The sequence below is a fragment of the Tribolium madens genome, unplaced genomic scaffold (assembly GCF_015345945.1).
Source record: "Tribolium madens isolate multiple individuals breed KSU strain unplaced genomic scaffold, Tmad_KSU_1.1 Scaffold_91;HRSCAF=231;Tcas5.2_LG7, whole genome shotgun sequence".
NCBI classification, from domain to species: Eukaryota; Metazoa; Arthropoda; class Insecta; order Coleoptera; family Tenebrionidae; genus Tribolium; species Tribolium madens.
The window spans coordinates 9,200,436-9,221,596 of NW_025401063.1; the positions used below are offsets into that span (position 1 = coordinate 9,200,436).

At 34.1% G+C, this 21,161-nt stretch overlaps 6 protein-coding genes across 9 annotated transcripts; 2 read left to right on the forward strand and 4 right to left on the reverse strand.

The window, feature by feature from the left end:
* Positions 1-315: 315 nt before the first annotated feature.
* Positions 316-5,901, forward strand: LOC123010764 (patj homolog). 2 transcript variants are annotated; one of them, XM_044407863.1, is made up of 4 exons: positions 316-1,023; positions 3,179-3,907; positions 3,958-4,938; positions 4,995-5,901. In XM_044407863.1, the coding sequence occupies exons 1-4, from the start codon at positions 775-777 to the stop codon at positions 5,010-5,012; spliced, it is 1,977 nt and encodes a 658-aa protein (XP_044263798.1). In that variant the 5' UTR covers positions 316-774; the 3' UTR covers positions 5,013-5,901. The 2 variants fall into 2 exon arrangements, with proteins under 2 accessions (XP_044263798.1, XP_044263799.1); XM_044407864.1 differs by having other exon boundaries at positions 920-1,051.
* LOC123010766 lies at positions 5,806-6,530 on the reverse strand. 2 transcript variants are annotated; one of them, XM_044407869.1, is made up of 3 exons: positions 6,342-6,530; positions 6,075-6,236; positions 5,806-6,028 (listed from the first exon to the last, which is right to left on the reverse strand). In XM_044407869.1, the coding sequence occupies exons 1-3, from the start codon at positions 6,400-6,402 to the stop codon at positions 5,916-5,918; spliced, it is 336 nt and encodes a 111-aa protein (XP_044263804.1). In that variant the 5' UTR covers positions 6,403-6,530; the 3' UTR covers positions 5,806-5,915. The 2 variants fall into 2 exon arrangements, with proteins under 2 accessions (XP_044263804.1, XP_044263803.1); XM_044407868.1 differs by having other exon boundaries at positions 6,075-6,239; positions 6,342-6,518.
* Positions 6,531-6,618: 88 nt separating this feature from the next.
* Positions 6,619-13,796, reverse strand: LOC123010765. 2 transcript variants are annotated; one of them, XM_044407865.1, is made up of 5 exons: positions 13,647-13,796; positions 10,459-10,668; positions 9,991-10,095; positions 6,936-7,061; positions 6,619-6,784 (listed from the first exon to the last, which is right to left on the reverse strand). In XM_044407865.1, the coding sequence occupies exons 2-5, from the start codon at positions 10,628-10,630 to the stop codon at positions 6,681-6,683; spliced, it is 507 nt and encodes a 168-aa protein (XP_044263800.1). In that variant the 5' UTR covers positions 10,631-10,668; positions 13,647-13,796; the 3' UTR covers positions 6,619-6,680. The 2 variants fall into 2 exon arrangements, with proteins under 2 accessions (XP_044263800.1, XP_044263801.1); XM_044407866.1 differs by having other exon boundaries at positions 10,459-10,657; positions 13,647-13,775.
* A 1,836-nt stretch (positions 13,797-15,632) lies between these two features.
* On the reverse strand, positions 15,633-16,103 carry LOC123011489. Its single transcript, XM_044408937.1, has 3 exons — positions 15,997-16,103; positions 15,823-15,936; positions 15,633-15,765 (listed from the first exon to the last, which is right to left on the reverse strand). The coding sequence occupies exons 1-3, from the start codon at positions 16,094-16,096 to the stop codon at positions 15,665-15,667; spliced, it is 315 nt and encodes a 104-aa protein (XP_044264872.1). The 5' UTR covers positions 16,097-16,103; the 3' UTR covers positions 15,633-15,664.
* Positions 16,104-17,033: 930 nt separating this feature from the next.
* On the forward strand, positions 17,034-17,907 carry LOC123011188 (ADP-ribosylation factor-like protein 2). The gene is made up of 4 exons (XM_044408520.1): positions 17,034-17,174; positions 17,271-17,381; positions 17,432-17,594; positions 17,641-17,907. The coding sequence occupies exons 1-4, from the start codon at positions 17,110-17,112 to the stop codon at positions 17,854-17,856; spliced, it is 555 nt and encodes a 184-aa protein (XP_044264455.1). The 5' UTR covers positions 17,034-17,109; the 3' UTR covers positions 17,857-17,907.
* Positions 17,908-17,909: 2 nt separating this feature from the next.
* On the reverse strand, positions 17,910-18,890 carry LOC123011812 (mothers against decapentaplegic homolog 5-like). The gene has a single exon (XM_044409453.1). The coding sequence runs from the start codon at positions 18,888-18,890 to the stop codon at positions 17,910-17,912; it is 981 nt and encodes a 326-aa protein (XP_044265388.1).
* Positions 18,891-21,161: the final 2,271 nt, after the last annotated feature.

Here is a 21,161-nt window from a genome sequence, read left to right on the forward strand (position 1 = left end):
TGACCATGGCTTCAGTTTCGTGTTTGCAGAACTTCAATATGAAATTATGATGACTATTCAATTCAGGGAATAGAATAAACAGAGCTTCTGATTATAAATTGAGATTAATTATCACTCGGTTTGTTCTATCTCACCATTACAGTCGTAGTCATAGACGTAGAAGGTAGAACCGAAATAGAATAGACGTCATTCAGTAATATAATAAGGGCTAGATAACCAGCGGGCAAACAGATTCTTCTATATAAACCCGTAATTTATTTCTCTGTCAAAGTATGTAAAGGTCGGTCAATAAATCATCGAGTGACCGGAACAGTGGTTAAAATATTGAACCTTTGTTGGTTTTTCGCATTCCTTTTTCCGGTTGAATTCGTGTGTCAGCACGACGCATTCGATTTTATTCATGAGTGGCAATTCCTATGAAATCACATGTTTTATTTAAATCGTCTTGTGTATCGATTCGCTTCGTAAATGCGTGATTTGAGGTGTACTATTGTACGTGTTGTCCTGCGTGTTCCCGCCGTCCAAGTGCCAACATCCCGCGAACGGCTGACCTCCTCAGCTGTCAGTCGAACTATGGCCTCGTTCAGATAACCACAAAAGCACTTGGTGCCAGTCTCCGCGATGTCTACCCGACTTCGATACGACAAAAAAGTGATAGTCGGCGTGTCGTTCACGCTTTATCAACCGTCTCGGACATAACCTAATCAGCAACCGTTGGAAGAGCGCCAAATTCGAAGGGGCCCCTTTGAGAGATGCGGCTAGAGCGAGAGCATCATGGTGTTGAGCACGGAATGGTCGCAAGTTGAGATTATCGACTTGGTGAACGATGGCTCGGGGCTGGGGTTCGGCATCGTCGGCGGCAGGAGCACGGGGGTCGTCATAAAGAGCATCCTTCCAGGAGGCATCGCCGATAAAGACAGTCGGTTACAGAGCGGCGACCACATTCTCCAAATTGGAGACGTCAATTTAAGGGGGCTCGCCGCCGACCAAGTTGCCACCGTTCTGAGGCAGGCTGGGGCACAGGTGGTTAACATTTTTAGTACACCAATATGTAAGACATCACTTAACATTGTGCACTGTGTTGTCCACTATAGGATGTAGTCGTTTCGTAGATATAGCTCCAAAAAATTAATAACGAGGACAAGCATGCTATGGCATTTGAAAAAGTTGGAAACCCTAACTACTTTTTTTAAATGCATGTTTTTTTAGTGATTTTTAAATCTGGAACTAAATGTATGTTTTTGTATCATATTTTTTCTTTTTTTATGTTTCGACCAACGATTTAATTTTAAGTCTGAAAACATTGTTATAACAACCATAATAATATCTGTTCGGCGAAAAAAAAGCATCTTGCAAAATGTTTCACCAACTTTCAATTATAACAATTATACAGGGTGTTTCACATAACTTTACGAGGCTTGCGCCTAATGTACGCACCCAAATATACAAAAGTCACAAAACACTAGATACAAAAAATACACTTCTAACTATTTAATTTTTGGAAACCCATGACAGTAGTTGTCAAACTAATCACTGTTTCATTAACAGTCTAAACTGCAGTTTTTCAGAAACAATTATCATTTGTTCTATCAAGAGACAGCATGAATATGATTCTAGTTTATCTATCTTAATCACTAACTAACTAAAAACGTAATTTTTTAAAGGGTGAACAAACTAGAGAAGATAATTCAATGTTTCAAAATTTGTAATCGAGTTCGTATCGGAATATGTATTATTGATTGCATCTTACAGGCGCAGGCCTCGTAAAATTATGTGAAACACCCTGTATGCAACCAGAAAAAATAGTTATTTGTATTACAAAGAAAAGAAAAACTTCAAAAATAACAATGTTTCTTGATATCCCAGTTTCGCCTTTAACGTGTTTTTCTGTTTCTATGCGGGAGGTAGTTGACCACTTTCCTTTCTGAAATTAGCGTGGCAAAACTTACTTTCTGTTAGGGTTGTAGGAAAAATAGATTTACCAACAGTGCAAGATCATCATTATTGACACTCATTTAATAAATAAAGAACTCTGAAATGAAAAATAGTTTCTGTCGTGAGTCTGGTAAAACCATGTACTTATTTCTGTTCGAAACTTGAAGGAATGATCCGAATAATTTTCTCAAATTTTTGTTATAAAAGAAGGAATATTCAAGTAGTGGGTGTGGAAAACATAATGAGGCCAAGTACGTGTTTGTGGGTTTATTTCTCGTTCCAGCTTTTAAAAGCCGGATATTTTTAACCCAAGCTGTCCCTTCGCATAATAAAAATGACACTGTTTAGTTTTAATAAGATAAAGAACGTCATGATAAAGTTAGAGTTTACTTGCGATCGAAACTTCATTCATAAAAAATGTCTTGAGGTTCCATGTGTACGCTTTATTAATTTTGTAACTTTTCTATTTCATTATTTGTGAACTTGTAAGATGTGAAAAGTTTTTTGACGCGGGTGTTTTCCTATTTGGAACGTTATTCGATTATGTAAAGCCGGGAACGTGAAATATGTTTTTGTTATGATCAGAGCTAATCGATAATGGGATAAAAGACGACGTCAAAATGAAAAATCTGAATAAGAGTCGCGAAAGCATCGAGATAAGGGAAAATATTGAATATAATGTTTTGTAATAGTAAAGGAAATATTTGTATGAACGTCGAACCAATTTATCTATACTTTTGTACTTTTTAAGTGCATTAAATATTTATATCGTTATTTACGTAAGGCGGTCACTTTGTCACAGTTTTCATGACAAAGAATAATATAAATATGAAAAAATCTTTTGATTTATGTTTGACTGGAGCTGTTTAAGACCTGCTAATTACTTCCTTTGGAAAAGAAATGTGGGATTAGTTTTAGCTCTCTGAAATTTTGCAATATCGAAATTGATTTTCACATCATCTACTTCACCACTCCAGAACAAGTCATTATTGTTCTCGTATGCGTTTATCACTTTTGTCGAGTGTATGTTTCATTTAACAATGTCAGAAAAAAATATCAGAAACTAATCAAGTAAAGCAATTTTTCACATAGTTGGGTGCTTAAATGACTGTTAGAGTTGACAATTGTCGTAACTAGAAGTTAGTATTAAATAAAAATCTTTTACGATTAATTTTGAATTGTTTAAATTTCCGTCTCCTGGGTCCTAAACACAGCTTTTCATCAACTTGAGTTCTCTTTTCAGGTCAGAATGGTGGTTGCACGTCCTGTTGAGCCTTCTTCTTCGGATTTCCAATCCTTCGACTGTTCGGCTCCCATAGTTCCGACAAAGATCCTCACCGATCCGGAAGAGCTAGACCGTCAACTCCAACAAAACGGCTATTCCTCGTTCTACGCTTGCAACGACCGCAGCTCTTGCGACGATCTCGAACAAACCGACATAAACTCTATCGATGCTAACCCCGGAAGTTACAATTCTCTAGACGTTGTCGTCAATAATAATAATAATAATACTAATGGCTTTTCGCCGCCCAGTGAGAGTCAAGTGGTGATAATCCCCGCCGACATTGAATACACTCTTCCAGAAACGGAGCGCTTCACCGTAGAACTGACAAAAAACGAATACGGGTTGGGGATTACGATCGCAGGATACGTGTGCGAAAGGGAGGATCTTAGTGGAATCTTCGTCAAGAGTTTGAACGAAGGTAGCGAAGCTTACAAGTGCGGAAAGATTAATACTAACGATAGGATTGTGGAAGTTGATGGACAGTCTTTGCAAGGGTTTACGAATTACGAAGCTGTGGAGAAGATTAAACAAACTGGTGGGAAAGTTGTGTTGACTTTGGAGAGGTACTTGAGAGGGCCGAAATTTGAACAATTACAAGAAGCATTAGCTATTCAAGAACAAAAGGATTTGAGTCCACCTTCGCCGTCGCAAACGACTCTTAGTTGGATACCTATTGAAGCAGCTGAGGTATTATTTTATATTGTTTTACTTTATTTGAATTAAGAGAGAACTTCTAGGATCAGATCGAACCGGAAGGTGAGTCCGTTGTGAGCATTAATAGCGAAATCTACGAGCAAAACCTTGAAAATAAAGAAATATTTATCGAAGAAGATTTTGAAGCGAATCCCGATGACGATTTAGAAACCGCCACCAAAAAAAAGTGGGAGGCTATAATCGGCAGCGATACTGAAATCGTCGTTGCCAATTTAACGAAACTCAAAGGTTTAGGTATAAGCCTAGAGGGGACGGTCGACGTCGAAGGAGGCATCGAATTGCGTCCCCATCATTATATCCGTTCCATACTACCTGAAGGTCCAGTCGGCCAAAATGGCAAATTAAGCTCCGGTGACGAACTTTTGGAAGTAAACGGTCAAAAACTCCTCGGAATCAAACACGTGGAAGTCGTTAAGATCCTCCGCGAGTTGCCGAGCACCGTTCGCTTAGTCTGTGCTCGTAAACACGAGGAGAATCGCGTCATAAACACCTCTCAAGACCGTGAAGCCTTCGAAGCGCGGAACATTTTGGGGGGCAGTTTGAAAAATCTGTTACCTCAGCCCGAACAAAGGTTGCTCAAGGCTCTAAGCGACACGAGTATAAACACTTCGAGTACCGTAACCGTGACCAGCGAAACCAGCTTGCAAAAGGCCAAATCGCGGTCGTTAGAAGTGACGAATTTAGCAATGTGGTCGGAAGACGTCGAACATATTGAACTGATCAAAACCGACCGAGGTTTAGGGTTCTCGATTCTGGATTATCAGGACCCTCTGGACCCCAAAGCGACCGTTATAGTCGTGAGAAGTCTAGTACCTAACGGGGCGGCGGAACACGACGGTCGCATCACTCCTGGTGATCGGTTGATCAGTGTTAACGATAAAATAATCAAAAACGTGACCCTAGACCAGGCGGTCCAGGCGTTAAAAGGGACTCTGCCCGGTCCTGTCAAGTTAGGTATATCCAAACCGTTACCCAGTTCCAGAGCCAGTGAAAATGTCAGTACGGTAGGGTCCTGAAGCCACATTTTTTCCCATGCGAGAATTAAATAACAATATTTTAGTACTTGGATTTTGGATAAGCACAATCACTGCTGCCTTTTCGAATATTTTTCCGTAGTTAAGTCAAAAGATAGGTGATTAGATGACGAATTTATAAGCTGTAAAGCTTCAAGGGCACAAATTCGTATGTATTTTATACGCATATCAGCTGATGAGATTTTAAAGTGTCCAGACACTTCACTTTTTTAACGCTCTAGTCGCTAGGTATATCAGGAATAAATGAAGGTAGGCGAATAGACGGGGGAAGTCCCCGCTTGTATAGTTTCCGGTGTTCGGTCACTAGTGCTTCGATCAGTTTTCTTCTACAAGCAGGTTCTTCCATAATCAATACGTAACAATGGAATTTATGCACAATAGCGCTCTAAATAAGGAATTGAATAGTACACTTGATGTTTTACTTACACTCTGTAAATATACTTGTGTGGTGTTGTGTTACAAAGTCTGAATCTTGATATTCGTGCCATGTTTTGTTGTGATTTTGTTTTTGTTAAGACTGATTTTAAACAACTCAAATCTGAAGGTCAATATTTAAGCAATATGCCGATTATGTGATAAGTTTGTTGGCCTAAGTTTTTATTTAAATTACGAATTTTGGTGTGTGATGTGTACATAAAAAAATCGATCCTATTGTTAAAATAGGGCTAAGAATGAAATACCTGACTCGGGTTAAAACGGGGAACGGAGTATTTATCGATTCTTGTCAGAGTTGATAAAGACTTCCTCCTAAAATTGTTAAATAGAGTCACTGCGGGGGGTGGTTTTGGATTAGTTGCATGATTAAATTAGGTACCACCTGAAATGACTATCCTTAGACACTGTTCAAGCTTCATTATTTACAAAAAACTATCCTCTAATCATAATTACAATAAATTGTGTAAGTGACGTTACATGAATAAATTATATTTATTATGTTGAGTTTCTTATTATTTGAAATAGACGCTGGTACAGCAACAAGCGGTGATCAGTTTGTGTTCTTGACAAGTATTGGCGTGAAGGAAACTGCAATCCGCAAATTGGCATTGGTATGGAAGGCGATCTATAATTATTCACTGTGATATGCGAAACGAATTGAAAATACATACCGTAAGGGTTATTGGGATTATGGCAACAGCAAGAATCGTGGAAAAGTTTGTCGCTACAGTAGCTGTAAACCGAGGAATCGCAAAGGGGACACCGTCTTCGGAAGCTGACGGGATAAGGTTGTCCTAAACTCACAGGACCATCAACGTCATTGTTCGTGTAAACTGCTGGAATTTTAATTTTATTGTGAGTCATCGCAATTAGTATCCGGTGCATTATTAATTTGGTACTTTTTGCACCGTCTTAATTGTGATTAATTGAATACTTACTGGTTGAGTGGACATAGGTGACGCATAAGGCGAGTAGTAGTAGAGGCACGAAGAACTTCATTTTCTTGCACTTTACGTCGAGATGATGGAACGAAACTGCTTGAGAAGCATTCCAAATGCAGAAGACATTGTCGTCTAACTGTATTCTGTCCGATTTCTTGTATAATTCAGTATGTTGTGGGATGACTAAGAGTTTCCCAACAGATAACGGATGAAATTGAACCATGCCAATAAATTAATTAGTGGGAGAGTAGACGGGTAAAAACATAAACAAGAATTACGTAACAAGAAGGTTTATTATAATAATACTGTGCAGCCTTAATATTGCTTTGGTAGTAATTAAAGGTGATAATATACAAGTATATATACAATTTGCACCATCAGTGCCAAGGTAATTATCTCTTTGTTGACGTGTGAACGAACCCCCGCAGACTTTTTCTTCCCTGTAAAAGCCCGAATCAATATGATGTAAATGTGAACGACCGGTTAAATTGTATGACCAACGATGTGATTATTGTTGAATCGGGTTTGCGTGACCGTCTTCAACACTTCCAATTACGAAAAGTTTATTTATACATAAAATTTGGGGCTTACATTTCTGCAGGGCGTATTTATCACAACAGCAGCTCCGCAATCGGCTGTACTCTGCACAATCTCCGACCACCGGCTTGCAGATTTGAGTACCCAAGTAGCACGTGTGGGGGATGAACGGTAACACTTCTGCAAAACAATTGTGATTCAGCGATTAGCTGGAGGCGTCAGTTAATATGTTAATTGAAAGGGTCACAAGATGCCATGTGGGAATGCGAGGTTTATTAGTTTGCCAACACCGCACCTGGCGTTTGCTGTGAATAAGATTAACTTCGGTTTGAATTGCTTTAAACTTTATCTTATTTTTCTGGTAACTATTTAAAAAGAAAATGAACACTATAAGCATTTCTGATTTTTACGAGCTGGTATGAAACTCAATAATGTCTTATTTAAATGGGTTTACAAGCTCGTGGTCTGTGGTTTCAAACTCATGTTTACATATTGCATATAGGTTTAATACATTTTTTAATAAATCATTTTAAATAAATTTAAAAATGTCACATTAGTAATAGGAGTAAAGGAACTATATCTGTTGTAAGATGATCGTTGGAAAATTACTATCTGTTTCTAAATTTTTACTTCGTAGAACTAATTGCAAGGCAGGGTCATTCAGTTGGACAAAAACCATTTTTGCGTTACGCAAATCTTATCTATAAAAATTTCGAAGTTATGAGGGTTTAAATTTTGCAGTTTGACTCTATTTATTCTGTTGAAAAAATAATTTTCCTAGTTTTTTGGCTATAAAAGAGGAAACAAGGAAGCTGTATTCTAAATTGTAACTGTTCAATATTATTTGTGACGTTACAAAACATATACAAGATCATCAGTATCATTAAATAGACATAAAAAATGTCAAATGTCAAAAAATAAATGTCGAAATTTTTTGACAGATAGAATTTTTTAAACATTTTTTCCATGTTCCTGGTATCTTACCTTACTTGAAAATTTTCTCTGGGGCGCGAGTTCTGGCGCAGCCTGTATATAATACTCGTCGAATAGTGTTTATTTCCATGGAAAGTATAACAGTGATAATATAAAGTGTCATGTTATTCACATTTCAGTAATTCCCAATTTTTTTATAAATGCTAATATGAAATTTAAGAATTCAACTATTTCTAATGTGTCAGAACTCGCGCTCCAGAGAAAAATTTTGAGTAAGATAAGATACGAGGTGCATGAAAAACATGTTTAAAAAACCCTAGCTGTCAAAAAATTTTGACATTTTATTATGTTTATTTAATGGTACTGATGATCTTGTATATGTTTTTTTTTATAATTACTTAGTAAAGGTACAAAAATTTTGCCAATAAAAGCCACAAATAACATTAAACAGAGTTAAAATTTAGGATACTGCTTCCTTGTTGTCTCAGTGATGGACAGTGAATTTCGTCCACCCAATTTCCCCAACAGATTAAAAGTGTAAATTAGTCTTTAGGTTTTCCTAACCTTGTTTCAGAATTTTGATTAACGTTTGTCATGTTGACAGAATGCTCGATACTTCTTGCTACCTTTGTCCTTTGAAATGGTAGTCCTTGCTATGCTCAAAAGTATAAAGACACGTCTTTGAGACATACCTTCTTGTACCAGAGAGATAATTTTTATTTTATTAAACGCACTTACTGCTAGCATGTTCGAATTTGATTAAATTTGACAATACGTATTTGAATGTCACTAATCATGACAACAAAGCACAGACTACAGTGAATTTTTGTGAATCCACAGAAATTGGGTGGACGAAATTCACTGTTTATCACTGTACTGTAATTTTAATTTAATAAATTGCTTTCAATGCCTATTTGGGTACCTAATAAAAATAAAAAATTTTAAAAATATTGGCGTTTCCTCTGATTTATTAAACAATTCTTTTTAATTATACAGGGTGTTCCGTTTTTATTGTTACAAATTTAAATAGGTGATGGTATATTCAATTCTAAGACAAAAGTTTCCTATAAACATGTATCAAAAAATGCTTGGTAATGGAGCTACACCCCCTGGAAGGGGGCTAATATGTTTTTGATAATATTTCAGAAACCATGTAAGATAAAATTACAAAATTTGGTACAGATAATAACCTTTATACACCTAAACGAATTCAAACATCAAATATAGAAATTTTTAATCAGGGGCGTACGAAACTGGAGGAGTTTAAGGTAAAAAAATACCCTATTTATTTTGGCTTTAGTTTCTCGGTACTTTCAGCAACAAAATCTTAAGTTCGATAGTTTATCACAGAAAKGTCTCTCTTGTGTCGATACGACTTATTGTTTTTGAATAAWATTAATTTAAAATTTATGTTACACACCAATACAACATTCAKATAAATCAGAATTTACAGAATAATAAAAGCAAGACATTCATATTTTTTAATCAACCTCAACTAATTAACATTACATTACAATAACAATAATAACATTAATTAAATGAATTTGCCTAAATCTAAGGAGTTGTTCAAAGTGACCACCATTTTGGTCAATGCATAACTAAAGAAACTAGAGCCAAAATAGATAGGGTATTTTCTTACCCTAAACCCCACCAGTTTCGGACGCCCCTGATTAGAAATTTGGACATATGATGTTTGAATTTGTTTAGGTATATAAAGATTATCATCTGTACCAAATTTTGTAATTTTATCTTAAATGGTTTCTGAAATATTAGCAAAAACATATTAGCCCCTTCCAGGGGGTGGTAGCTCCCTTACCAAGCATTTTTCGATACAAGTTTATAGGAAAGTTTTGTCTTAGAATTGAATATCCTATCACCTGTTTAAATTTGTAACAATAAAAACGGAACATCCTGTATATATTCTTTTTTATTATTTTTCACTTCTTTTAAAGTTCTGCTTCTGTAATTTTATTATTTACTTTTTATGATTTGCTACAAACCTTAAGTAAAATTACTTAATCGCTCCGGAGTCAAGGAGCAGTGACGCAGCAAATACCACATAATTTTTCATACATTTTGTAATTAATTTAAATCTTGTATATAACGCAATCTAAGTGCAAACAAATGACTTGGCTTTCATGAGAACTACACTATAAGGAAGTTCTCCCTTACTTACCATGGTATTTCCTGTCGCAGCAACAGTGATCAGAAATGAGATCGTTGCCTAAACAATATTTGATTTCATCTTTGGTACATTTTTGGCATCCCACCGGTGAAGCGACTGAAAAAAATTCTGTTACAACTTTGTCATTTTCATTTGTGCTCATTAATCCGGGTGTGGTTGTTTTCTTCTTGAAATTCTTTTATTAATTTTAATTGAGCGCTTAATTAACTCAAATCAAGGCTGTGTCTGAAGTGTAAAACTGCGTTTTTCACACTCAAATCGAAAATTAAAACCAAACTAACTTTAGCTGAATTGTTGATTTCTTCGTGATCTAATTTTAACCCTCAAGTGGGTTAGTCGATAATAACGGATCAAAGACGCATTTTGGGTTTATAAACGATGTCAATGAGTTGCGTGCAATTTGCTCTTTATCCCGCGATCTTTTACGGCCATTGTGAGTTATGGTTGGTCAAGACTTACCGGAGTTCAGATCGATACTAAGGGCAGCATTTCTCGCTTGTGTGGCTGATATTTCGTGCTCCACAATGTACTCCTCGTAGCGGTAGCCTTTATCATATTCGACAATTGGGCTGCTTTGCGCCAGATTTAGCACCAAAAAGGCCACGGTGTATCCGAAGACTAGTCCCAGCATTTTTCATTTTTGGCTCGGAGAGTGGTACTAGAAAAGATCTGCAAGTGGAAAAATTACGGCTCTTGACTGATAATAATGGCTAGGGGAAGCGGATGATGCGTCATGTGAAAGACTAATTTTGCTATCGAGGATTAGGAATGTTTGAAATGACGTCAGGGATTTTCAAGTGGAGAAGGAAGATACCTTGAGCATGTAAATTTAATAGGTATATACCGTTTAACAGTTTGTTATTAGAATAAAAATTTATTTTTTAAGTAATTAAATCGTAATGAGATAATTGACACTTTGTTGAGTGAAATGGTAAATATTTAGAAAAAGATAACTGAGTAAAAATTACAGTAAAAAAGTTTAAGGTGAGTTAATGATATACAGGTGTCCGGATTAAACGTTGGAAGATTTTGGGGGTTGGTTCCCTAGGTCAAAATAAAAAAAGTTCCTATGGACCTATGTCTGAAAATACTTCCCAAAGGGAGCCAGACAAATAACACTACCTTCGGTCAGAGTGTACGGTTATGAAAAAACTCGTTTTTCTTTAGAATGAGTCATCCAAAAATAATACAAGAGGAATTTTTTGAAGAAAATTAGCCAGTAAACCCGCAACTGCCAAAAAAATTCAAAAAGCTTCTTTCAAAGCAAAATTTTACGCCTTAAATAGATTGATTGATGTAGGTGCGTACGAACTTTTTTCTTATTTTAACCTAGGGAACCACTTCCGGAATCTTTCAACATTTTTTCCAGACATCCTGTGTGAGGGGTCGTGAACTTCAGATTCCGAATCTATTGATTCTGTTATGAAAAATTCAGAAACGAGTTCAGTGGTAATAATTAAACCGGTACCAGAAATACGTTATTATGAAAAGACAAAACGATCGGTTTCTTAAGATAATAATAAGAAAAAATAAATGTTGTACATTTTGTTAGATTTAAACACCTGTTGTATTCCTACTCATAAAATAGACTCATAAAATTGCTATTTTAATTTGCTGTTCTTAATTTAACGTCTGATTAAAGAAAGTCACTTCCTAGTTATTACTTGATAAAATAAGTATTAAATCATCTTTATTTACACAATTGTTTATTCATAAAATTTGCTGTATTGGAAGTTTCTAAGCATATAAGAGTTTGGTTTTTTTCTTATTTATTTATTATTCACTTTGAGGCATTTTCCCATGTAGAAACGACAACATTCAGAGAATAATTAAGAAAAATCCATGTGGAACAAATTTGGGAATAGTAGATTATTCAACGATTCAGAAAGTTGGCGATTTCCACGAAGATGAAATTTACGATTAATAATAATAAGTTGCTATAGTAAGCCCGAGATTAACTGGGATCATTTCGTTGTATCCACTTTGATGGGACATCGCAACAGTTTTTCCCTTCTTTTGCAGTAGGTATAGATATGCTAATTTTTCGTCTTAAGTTTTAAATTAGGTAGTCGCTTTAACAAAAGCAACGGAAAACAGCTTAATTAAAAATAGACAAGAGAGTGAACTCCGCACAAGTTTTAGATCGGTTCTTAAGAAATCATCTTATAAACAACAAATGCTGCATTTAGCCATTGCAAGATTGCAAAAGACGTTTAGATTATTAGTACTTTAAGCAAAAAATATTAAATTTCTTATTAAAAAAAACTGTTTTTCTCCAGCAGAATTTGAAACAGAATAACTTTTTTTATTGTGTACTAGTACTCGTACATTATAACAATGATTATATTTTTGTACCTTAGAGGTAAAGAATCATATTTCCATTATTATAGATTTAGAGAAAACGGGTTTTAAAGTAAAATTTGAACTGTTGGCATATTGCAAAACGTTTACTACAATAATCTTTTGATTTTAAAATCGTTTAATGATTACACCAAGAGAAGAGTGAAAACAGCCAAATGAATGAATTTCATAAGGAATATTGGGTGAACCGGCTTGCTGATACGTTTCCTTTTCTAATCTACGCACTGTGTAATTTTAACACTAACGCTATCTTTAAATTAAGAATTAAGAAATCGAATTATGTATTTAAAAAATATATGAAGAAATTTTGCCTCGAAAATGTTGAAACAAATATAAATTTGTATTTAATCGTTTGGTTTAAAATTTTAAATACCTAAGTAGAAAAATTTAAATATTTTGAATATTGAAATTTTTGGATGAATAATTAATGGCTTTTACTTTTCTTTTGTTATTGCTTGTTTATTAAAAAAAAAGATAACAATTGAAACCATGCATGTTAAAATTCTATTGCTATGAATATTACTTTTTTATAGGTTTGTAGTGAAATAAAACTTTTGTATTAATTGCTACATCTCATGTTCTCAGCGCTTACCCACTAGAGAAAGTGAATTTTTATTTAAATTATTTAATATCAATTTAATTTTTTGTGGTCTTGTTGCATTTTCGTGATACTATTAAATGCCTTAAATTCTAGTTACATGTTCAATTGGAGAAAGAGTTTAATAGTGATGATGTCACTGCTGAAAACATTAGTAATAATAATAATTACTGGGAAAAAATGTCCCTCGATCATTACATGTGAGACGCATCTGCCATAGTAATTCGGACACCTGCTTGCAAGGGCCTTCACTCGAAATACCGGCACGTGTATTTGACAGTTACTCGACTGATTTGAAAAAAGAAATCGTGACTGTCTTGTAAGACCTAACATGACAATTAAGCCAGAATTTTTTGAATTAGCGCTGACGACACTGTGTTTCAGTTTCACTTTAATTGAAGTTCACGGTGGAAATTTTGAGTACGTTGATTTTCATTTTGTAAACCAACAATACATGTCCTTTTTCCTTTGTGACACACTTAATTGCATAATGAATTTAAAATTGGAATAAATGCGCCGAACAAGAAAATAATACATAAATTCCCAATTATTGTGAAGGTTAGTCCAGTAAACATTTGATTGTTGTGTCTATTGAACTTTTTATTTTTTAGTGGTAGTGTTTTTCACCTTGTTTTTCCTTATCTACGAGATACATAAAATTGTACTCAATCGCCGTTTATTTACTCACCTTCATACACAATCAGTGTCAGCCGTCGACGGATCACATGGACGAATGCACCAATGAAAAGACACGACCGGTCGTCTCGACGCGCCGCACATACACAGCCAACTTGACCGACGCTTTATCACCAATGACAATACGAGTTTAGTTGCGAATAGTTTTTCTATCGCGCATGACAAGACAAGGCATCGCGCGAAAGACGCATAGTTATTGCAAATTATTAATTTTTATGGGTGCGTAATGGTAATGTCCACTCGGAGGAAAAGACCAGCAGGGAAGGGGAAGCTATAACGCACCAGTGATAATCGCAATTTAACAAATCCGTATTCCAATCATGCACGAAAATACCTTACATAATGGTATTGTATTCACCTGTGATGGTACACGTCATAACCCTACCCTTCCGGTGGATTGATTGGTGATTGCGAGGTCGTGGTACGAAGGGTGGTTCAATTATTACGCTCTTTGTGCAACTAACGAGGGCATTTTTTGCACCAATTGATTTTTATCGGAGCGTTAATGTAAAATATGTCGTAAAAGAGGAAAAAATGACCACAATTTAAGGTTGCGGGTTTAGCATGTTGCAATAATTCTGTTTTTGTTTGAAATAGAGTTTGGAACGTCAAGTGTGTTTGTTTTTTACTTGCGCTGGTCACCTACTTACTGGAAAATGATATTAGGTATTATCAGATGGAATGAGGAATGAAATGTTAAAACATAGTTGGGTTTTATGTTCTGATTACAGATATTTAAGTATTGTAATTGAAAAGGGTCACAATGTTCATTTTCAAAGTTGATTTATCACTATTTTGGATACAGTTTTAACTCATCTGAATATGAAGTTTGTTCATTTTTACAATCTGACAGAGTAGAAAAGAAAGTTTATTTATACTATTAATAGATACCTACTTACCGGAAAAATATACTTAACTCAAACTTGTTAGGAATACATTCATTATCAAATGTAATTAATAAGTTACATATCTATTTAGTTGTATAAACATTTTTGAAATGAATTTAGTACTTGTTCTCTTGAACATTCTGAAGGCATAGTTTTCTATTAAAATATAATTTTTGCTAAAATTGTTAAAAATTAAAATATAATTTGATTTTACTAAGATTTTTTATTTCACGTCCATAAAACACCCATTTAAGAATTGCAAATAACTATTAAAATACTTAAAATTCTTCCTTTCTTTAAAATACAAAGTGATCAAGAATGAATTAATCTGTTGGCAATCCTGACTTTAATTTTTAATTGTCCAGCAAAATGGTATCCGATTGCAGTGTTACAGGTCATTAACAAATATATGTACTTTCAAATCTGTTGCCAACTTACACAGTCCTAAATGATCACGCTGTATTAAAAAAATTATACAAGATTTACTTGAAATTGTTTGCAAGTATTCAGGGTGTTTCAGAAACAGAGAAGAAATAAATTACTATACAAATGTTTAATTTTTTTATTAGACTTTTTATGTTTTGCCCACATATGTATAGAGAGCACTAGCAGGTAACTACTGATAAAATTTTGTCATTAGTGCTTTAATTTGTCTGTTAATTGCACTGACCTTTTCACGTACTCATTTTTTTAAATACGAGAAAACGTTTAACAATTCACTTTTCCCTTACTTTTTTGCGTATATTTTAAGGTTAAGAATTTTCGCTTTTTCTTTCAGTATTCATTATTTTTGAAGTCTAAAATGATAAGCACCTTTGAATAAATATTTATAAGATAACGAGATAGTTTAATCTTAGTGTTACAAAAACATTCATGTTATTAAAGAACGCAATTAGCCTAATTCGCTCAAACACGTTTTATAATAGGCTCTCGATGAAATCATGAAAGAAAAACGGGAAAAGTAAAAAATAAAATTACATTGCTAATTCACCTTTTATCAATAAATTTTTTAATTAATTTTTATTATCAATGTTTTTCTTCACGTTGCCATTATTAAAACATTTCAATTACAGTTAGTCACTACACTTAAAGCCAAATTTTTAATAAATCCAAATCGGTGAAATCATTCACAACAACAATACATCATATACTCGTAATCTTCACATAAATCATAAGTATTCAGAGGACAATCCACGAAAGCTCCACACTTGACAGGTAGCACGTCTGCAACAAAATTCATTTATTCACAGCCGATCCACCTACTCATCCCATCACACTTACCAAAAAATCTAGCACATCCGCAACAATAGCCGTGAATGATGGCCGGGTCGTCGTCACAGTAATGCGGGGGACAACCAGTGCAGCGTGGGCCTAAGCCCAAAAATGGGATGTGGACTGAAATTGAAAATAATTGAAAATATCAATCATTGAAGATTTTATCCGAATAATATTTACTTCTTCGAGATGATCGCGAAATTGGAGCGTTGGCTAATGCCACGCTTAGGATGTAACAACTGGATAAGATAAATAAAAGTATTTTTGTTAAGGATGCCATTGTTGAACTAGACGGGAAACTTGTCTGGACACAGTTTTAAATGGGTCTGTTATCAAAAAAGTTGTTAAAAACGCATCTACTGTCTGGAGGCTTTACTAATGGATTTTTTTTACCAGAGATTACCAACGTAGACAAGTTAATTCTGGTAATGGGTTGTTTATTCAAATTTTAAAATTGATATTTAAAATGAAATAATTAAAACAGACTAGTAAAAGACTTATGTTATGTATACAGGATGTATACAAAATGACGCAAATGAAGTTCTTTGATGGTATGGTGTGAAAAATTTTCCAAGGAACCTTTAAAAATTTATTAAAAAATCTGTTGTTACATTCTACAAGTTTATTTTCAATTAATTTGCAGTTACGTTGATGTGAAAGAGTAAAAGATTTTGGGTTCTTTGAAGTTATATCGCCAATTAAAAAAATTTTAAGAAAGAAAAACAGTAATTTCTAATTTTACTTCTTCATACTGGTAAGAATGGTTGAGAAGGAATTTTTAAATTGTTTTTTAGAGTTTGTTGGAACATTTTTTGTAAGTAGGTAGCTTACTTATAAGCTTATGCGCTATTTTATATACAAATATATTTTATATTTGAAACGTAATTTTTGATTTTGTTAAAAAATTTAGAAAAATTAGTCCGTATAATCAGTCAATAATAGAAATACATGGTCGCAAACAAAATTTTTGCCTTCGGTTCAGGACTATATTTGGATTAGTTGGGAGGTAAACATAAGTACTAATAGTCTTTGATCATCTGAGATGAGTAAAGTCCAGGAGAGCATTGTTTTATGAATTTTTGCTTGTAAACGTTCCGTGTTACAAAAAAAATATTCAGTAGCAATTAAATTGAATTATAGGTAGTCAACCAGCAATACACACGTGTAAAATTTGTATAGTCTAAGGCGTTTGACGTTTCCGTCAGATGTCAAAAATTTCAAACGTCATAATCAATACAAAAGTATTTGAAATCAATTTATATAATTTTAGTCTAACAAAATAGTTAAATAAAGATGGGGTTTCTTACAGTTTTGAAGAAAATGAAGCAAAAAGAAAAAGAAATGCGAATTTTAATGTTGTATCCTTTTAAAAACATTTACTCATTCTAACCTCAAAGAACTAATTTTCGTTTTAAACATAACACCCCAAAGTTTTTCTTAATTATTTAAATTAGGGGCTTAGATAACGCTGGAAAAACAACAATTTTGAAAAGGTTTAATGGAGAACCAATTGATACAATTTCACCTACTTTGGGGTTCAATATCAAAACTCTGGAACACCGAGGGTAGGTTTGCTTACCCACCTCCTGAATTTTTTTTACATTGGATATTTCAGTTTTACTTTAAATTTGTGGGATGTCGGGGGTCAAAAATCACTACGTTCTTATTGGAGAAATTACTTTGAATGCACAGATGGTCTTATTTGGGTGGTGGATAGTGCTGATAAAAGACGTCTTGAGGATTGTAGGGTTGAGTTACATACTTTATTACAAGAAGAGGTACATACTTTTGTATGAAATAAGCTTGATCTAATATTTTTATTAGAGGTTAGCTGGAGCAACGCTTCTAGTTTTTGCAAACAAACAAGACTTGCCAGGGGCTTGCACCCCTGACGAGTTGCGAGAAATTCTTGGATTAGATGAAATCAAAACTCATCACTGGCAAATAGCGAAATGTAGCGCAGTTACTGGTGAAAATCTTTTAAAAGGAATGGATTGGATGATCGACGATATTGCAGCGAGGATTTTTACTTTGGATTAATTTATTTTTTATAAAATATTTTTTGTACTATATGTAATAAAAAATGTAAAACGTTAATAATGTAGTTTGTATGGCGCACCCATTTGCGCCAAAGTCCGTTGAATCCACTCCAAATGTTTCAAAAAACGCACTTCAATCCAACAAGGCACATCAGTAATAGCAACCCCATTGCCCCAACCCTCCACAAAACTAATTCGAACGATGCACACTTTAGCAAAGTTGTAAACAGCCTCCCAACCTTTTTCCACTTCCACAGCTAACATTTTATGAAATTCATCATCCCGAAAAAGTTTCATGTGTTTGCACCGAAACGGCGCCAACTTACAAATAGTACCACCCGAATAGTTTTTAAGTCGATTGTAAAATCTCGAGTTGACGTAGAGTTCTGAGTCGGACCACAACTGCACGTAAATTTGCCCCTTAACATAGTGCAAAGTAATCCCTTTTCCGATCTGTTGTCTGGCGTTTTTCACAGACCAATCCCGACCCCCATTTTCCATTGGAAATAAGTTAAGTCTATCATTTCGTAGCGGCCCATCTTGCAAACAGTGCACCCAAATTGAGAGTCCTTGACAAGAAAACGCGTTTCCAACTCGGGACTCCTTCTCGTAGTAACTAATTGTGGCCCATTTTGGTGATGCCACAACTGGTTCTAACGGTGGAAGCAGTCGTTGTTTTCGGTAATGGCATGGATTGAGACAAATCTCCATTTGGTGGGCCGCAAAACAGAAGTTTCGGGGTTGCAGTTCAAAGATTATATGAGATAGACTGCTTCGCACATGAGACCATCGCCAAACTTGGCCGTGGATTACTTGGAAGGGGCGAGAATCCGAAGGGGGTAGTCTTCGAGACACGGTTATGCATTTATGAGGGTTGTAAACGGACAAGTCGGCTTTGTTTTGTAACTGGTCGAGGAGTTTGTAGAGATGATTTTCGATAATGGAGTGTTCATCACCGAGACGACATGAAATTTCATGGTAAACGCAAGAAGCTGCGGTTGAGTTTAGTGGTGATGGCTTCGCAGCGGCACACATGGCTATATGTGAAAGCAATGCTTTTCCTGAGAAAAAAATGTTAAATTTAAATTATTACCTATTTTTCCTATGTAGTGTTTGTATTATTTTGTATTCATAAGTATTTATAAAGTTATCGAAACTTACTAAAAGGCAACACTGAAGAAGATATTTTACGCACACGTTGCACACCAACTGAAGGCAAACCCTAATTTGAAAGCATTTCACCTTTTATCTAAATTTTACCTGACTTTCATATTTACAAGAGTGTTAACCCTGAGGGGGAAGTAATTAGGGGTGATATTTACTCGCCTATACTGACTACTTTCTATTTAAATGTTTTTTTTAATTTTTAATTATCTACAATAATCTACATTTTTTTTGTAATCTATTAATATATTTATCCTTTCGTTTAATATACAATGAGTGGCAAAATTATAGAATAATCTTATTAAAACTGAAAATACACAATTTTCAATTTGATGTAAAATTTTACACTTTTTGGTATTTGAGTAATGACGCAATCGACATTTTTTAAAAATGAAAGGTCTTAACTTTTTTAGCCAATTGCATAAATCTTTTTAGTTGGGAATTTTATATTTTTTAAAAAGAAAACTGACTTGTTCGGTTTTAATAGTAAATAAGATTATTCCATAATTTGTATGTATAAAAAGTGAAGTAAGTAATTCTGCAAAATCTAACAGTCCACGTGAATGTAAAAGAAATTGTTAAGTTAATTACACTGCATAACAAATTTAAAACTTTTTTACTTGTGTCCTTTAAATAAAAAATGGTTTTTATGACCTCTGTTTTGTTGTATCACATAAGTTTATTAAAATAACATAAGCAACTTTTGACATTTTTATTATTTTAAGAATTAGGTACAATTGATCTTACAATTTAAAAGTACGTAATAAAGTTTTACATACTGATNTTACATCTTTTGATGTTTCTCTTATTAAAAATCAATAATATTTGGTTGCTCAAATTCCATTTTTCTTCTTTATTTTTTTTTCTAATATAAACAAATAGTTCATATTCGTAATCAGCGCAATCAAAAATAATACAATATTTGAAAATTTTACAATAGACTAAACTCGTGTTGTGTAGGTAATAATTATTATTTCTAGTGTCCTTCAACTCTCTAAATGATTTTTGCTGATTACCACCTAATCGTTCACGCCTTGTTTCATTTCCTTTATTACTGTTTACCCTGGATTGTAGTTTCCAACAAGTAGATTAGTTAGTGGTGTGCGATCAACATGACTCTTAAACTATCACTTAAAGATATTGTTTTTATTAGCCCTCTCTTCAAATATTTGAATATCTTTTTCATCACGCCTTGGTATGATTTTCGAAAGAACCAAAAATATTACTCCAGTTTCGCTAAATATTACGCGTGTTTGTTAATTTTATTGAAGATTCTTTGGATTATTTACTGGCTTCAAAACGATGGATTAAAGTCTGTTTATGAAAGATTTCATTGTTCCGAAAAAATCTTAATGTTTACCATTTATACAAACCTGACCATTTTAACGACATTGACAATATTCAAATCTGCATTTTGTGATTTTGACAAGTGGCGGACTTTATTTACAAACTTCCAGTACATCGACATAAATTTGCAAAACAAAGGAAAAAAAGAAACGAAGATGATGAAAAATTTTTATTTTCGTTTTGTGGTAAAGCAAGTTATGTTTATTTGTTCTGCAATTTATGGAATTCAAGTTTTTGGTACTTTGCAACGAACATCGTTTTTAAAAACCTTTTTCAATAGTTGCTTGATGGATGTATACTACGAATTTTTATTAATTAGTTTACTGAACATTTTAGTCAGAAGTTTTAAATGTAGATATAAGGATTTGAACCAGAGGCTTGAAACCGTTTGTAATCAATCAAAAAGTGTTGAAGAATTAATGAACATAGTACGCTATTATCGTATTCTTGGAGATACAGTTGAAGTTTTCAACAGTCTTTTCGGCTATCAGATAATTCTGATAATCTTCGATTGCTGTCTAGAAACTGTGGGTGCATTAAACTCGGCTTTTTTGTACACTGTAAATAGACAAGGCCAATTTAATATTGAATTGTTTCTTTGCAATATTTCATTACTGACCATAATACCAGTAAGTTGAATTTCACGTAATTATTTTTTAAATATTAGCCACGTTTTTAATTTTAGTATTTTATCGCAATGATTGTTTTGAGCATGGAATCGACAACTCAGGAAGCTAAAAAATTTACTTATTTGTGTTGGAAATTTCAAGAAAATTTCATGCAAGACTCCAAAGA

Bases quoted from the DNA above. Each gene is read 5' to 3' on its own strand.
- LOC123010764 (XM_044407863.1), top strand. From the start codon at position 775: ATGGTGTTGAGCACGGAATGGTCGCAAGTTGAGATTATCGACTTGGTG. The intron at 1,024-3,178 runs GTGGTTAACATT...TTCTCTTTTCAG, and splicing joins TGAGGCAGGCTGGGGCACAG to GTCAGAATGGTGGTTGCACG. The intron at 3,908-3,957 runs GTATTATTTTAT...GAGAACTTCTAG, and splicing joins TACCTATTGAAGCAGCTGAG to GATCAGATCGAACCGGAAGG.
- LOC123010766 (XM_044407868.1), bottom strand. From the start codon at position 6,402: ATGAAGTTCTTCGTGCCTCTACTACTACTCGCCTTATGCGTCACCTAT. The intron at 6,240-6,341 runs GTAAGTATTCAA...TTAAAATTCCAG, and splicing joins CACCTATGTCCACTCAACCA to CAGTTTACACGAACAATGAC. The intron at 6,029-6,074 runs GTATGTATTTTC...GAATAATTATAG, and splicing joins TAATCCCAATAACCCTTACG to ATCGCCTTCCATACCAATGC.
- LOC123010765 (XM_044407865.1), bottom strand. From the start codon at position 10,630: ATGCTGGGACTAGTCTTCGGATACACCGTGGCCTTTTTGGTGCTAAAT. The intron at 10,096-10,458 runs GTAAGTCTTGAC...AATTTTTTTCAG, and splicing joins TAGTATCGATCTGAACTCCG to TCGCTTCACCGGTGGGATGC. The intron at 7,062-9,990 runs GTAAGTAAGGGA...ATTGTTTTGCAG, and splicing joins CTGCGACAGGAAATACCATG to AAGTGTTACCGTTCATCCCC.
- LOC123011489 (XM_044408937.1), bottom strand. From the start codon at position 16,096: ATGGCATCCTTAACAAAAATACTTTTATTTATCTTATCCAGTTGTTAC. The intron at 15,937-15,996 runs GTAAATATTATT...TTTCAATTTCAG, and splicing joins TTCGCGATCATCTCGAAGAA to TCCACATCCCATTTTTGGGC. The intron at 15,766-15,822 runs GTAAGTGTGATG...ATTTTGTTGCAG, and splicing joins CGGATGTGCTAGATTTTTTG to ACGTGCTACCTGTCAAGTGT.
- LOC123011188 (XM_044408520.1), top strand. From the start codon at position 17,110: ATGGGGTTTCTTACAGTTTTGAAGAAAATGAAGCAAAAAGAAAAAGAA. The intron at 17,382-17,431 runs GTAGGTTTGCTT...TGGATATTTCAG, and splicing joins AAAACTCTGGAACACCGAGG to TTTTACTTTAAATTTGTGGG. The intron at 17,595-17,640 runs GTACATACTTTT...TATTTTTATTAG, and splicing joins ATACTTTATTACAAGAAGAG to AGGTTAGCTGGAGCAACGCT.
- LOC123011812 (XM_044409453.1), bottom strand. From the start codon at position 18,890: ATGTGTGCCGCTGCGAAGCCATCACCACTAAACTCAACCGCAGCTTCT.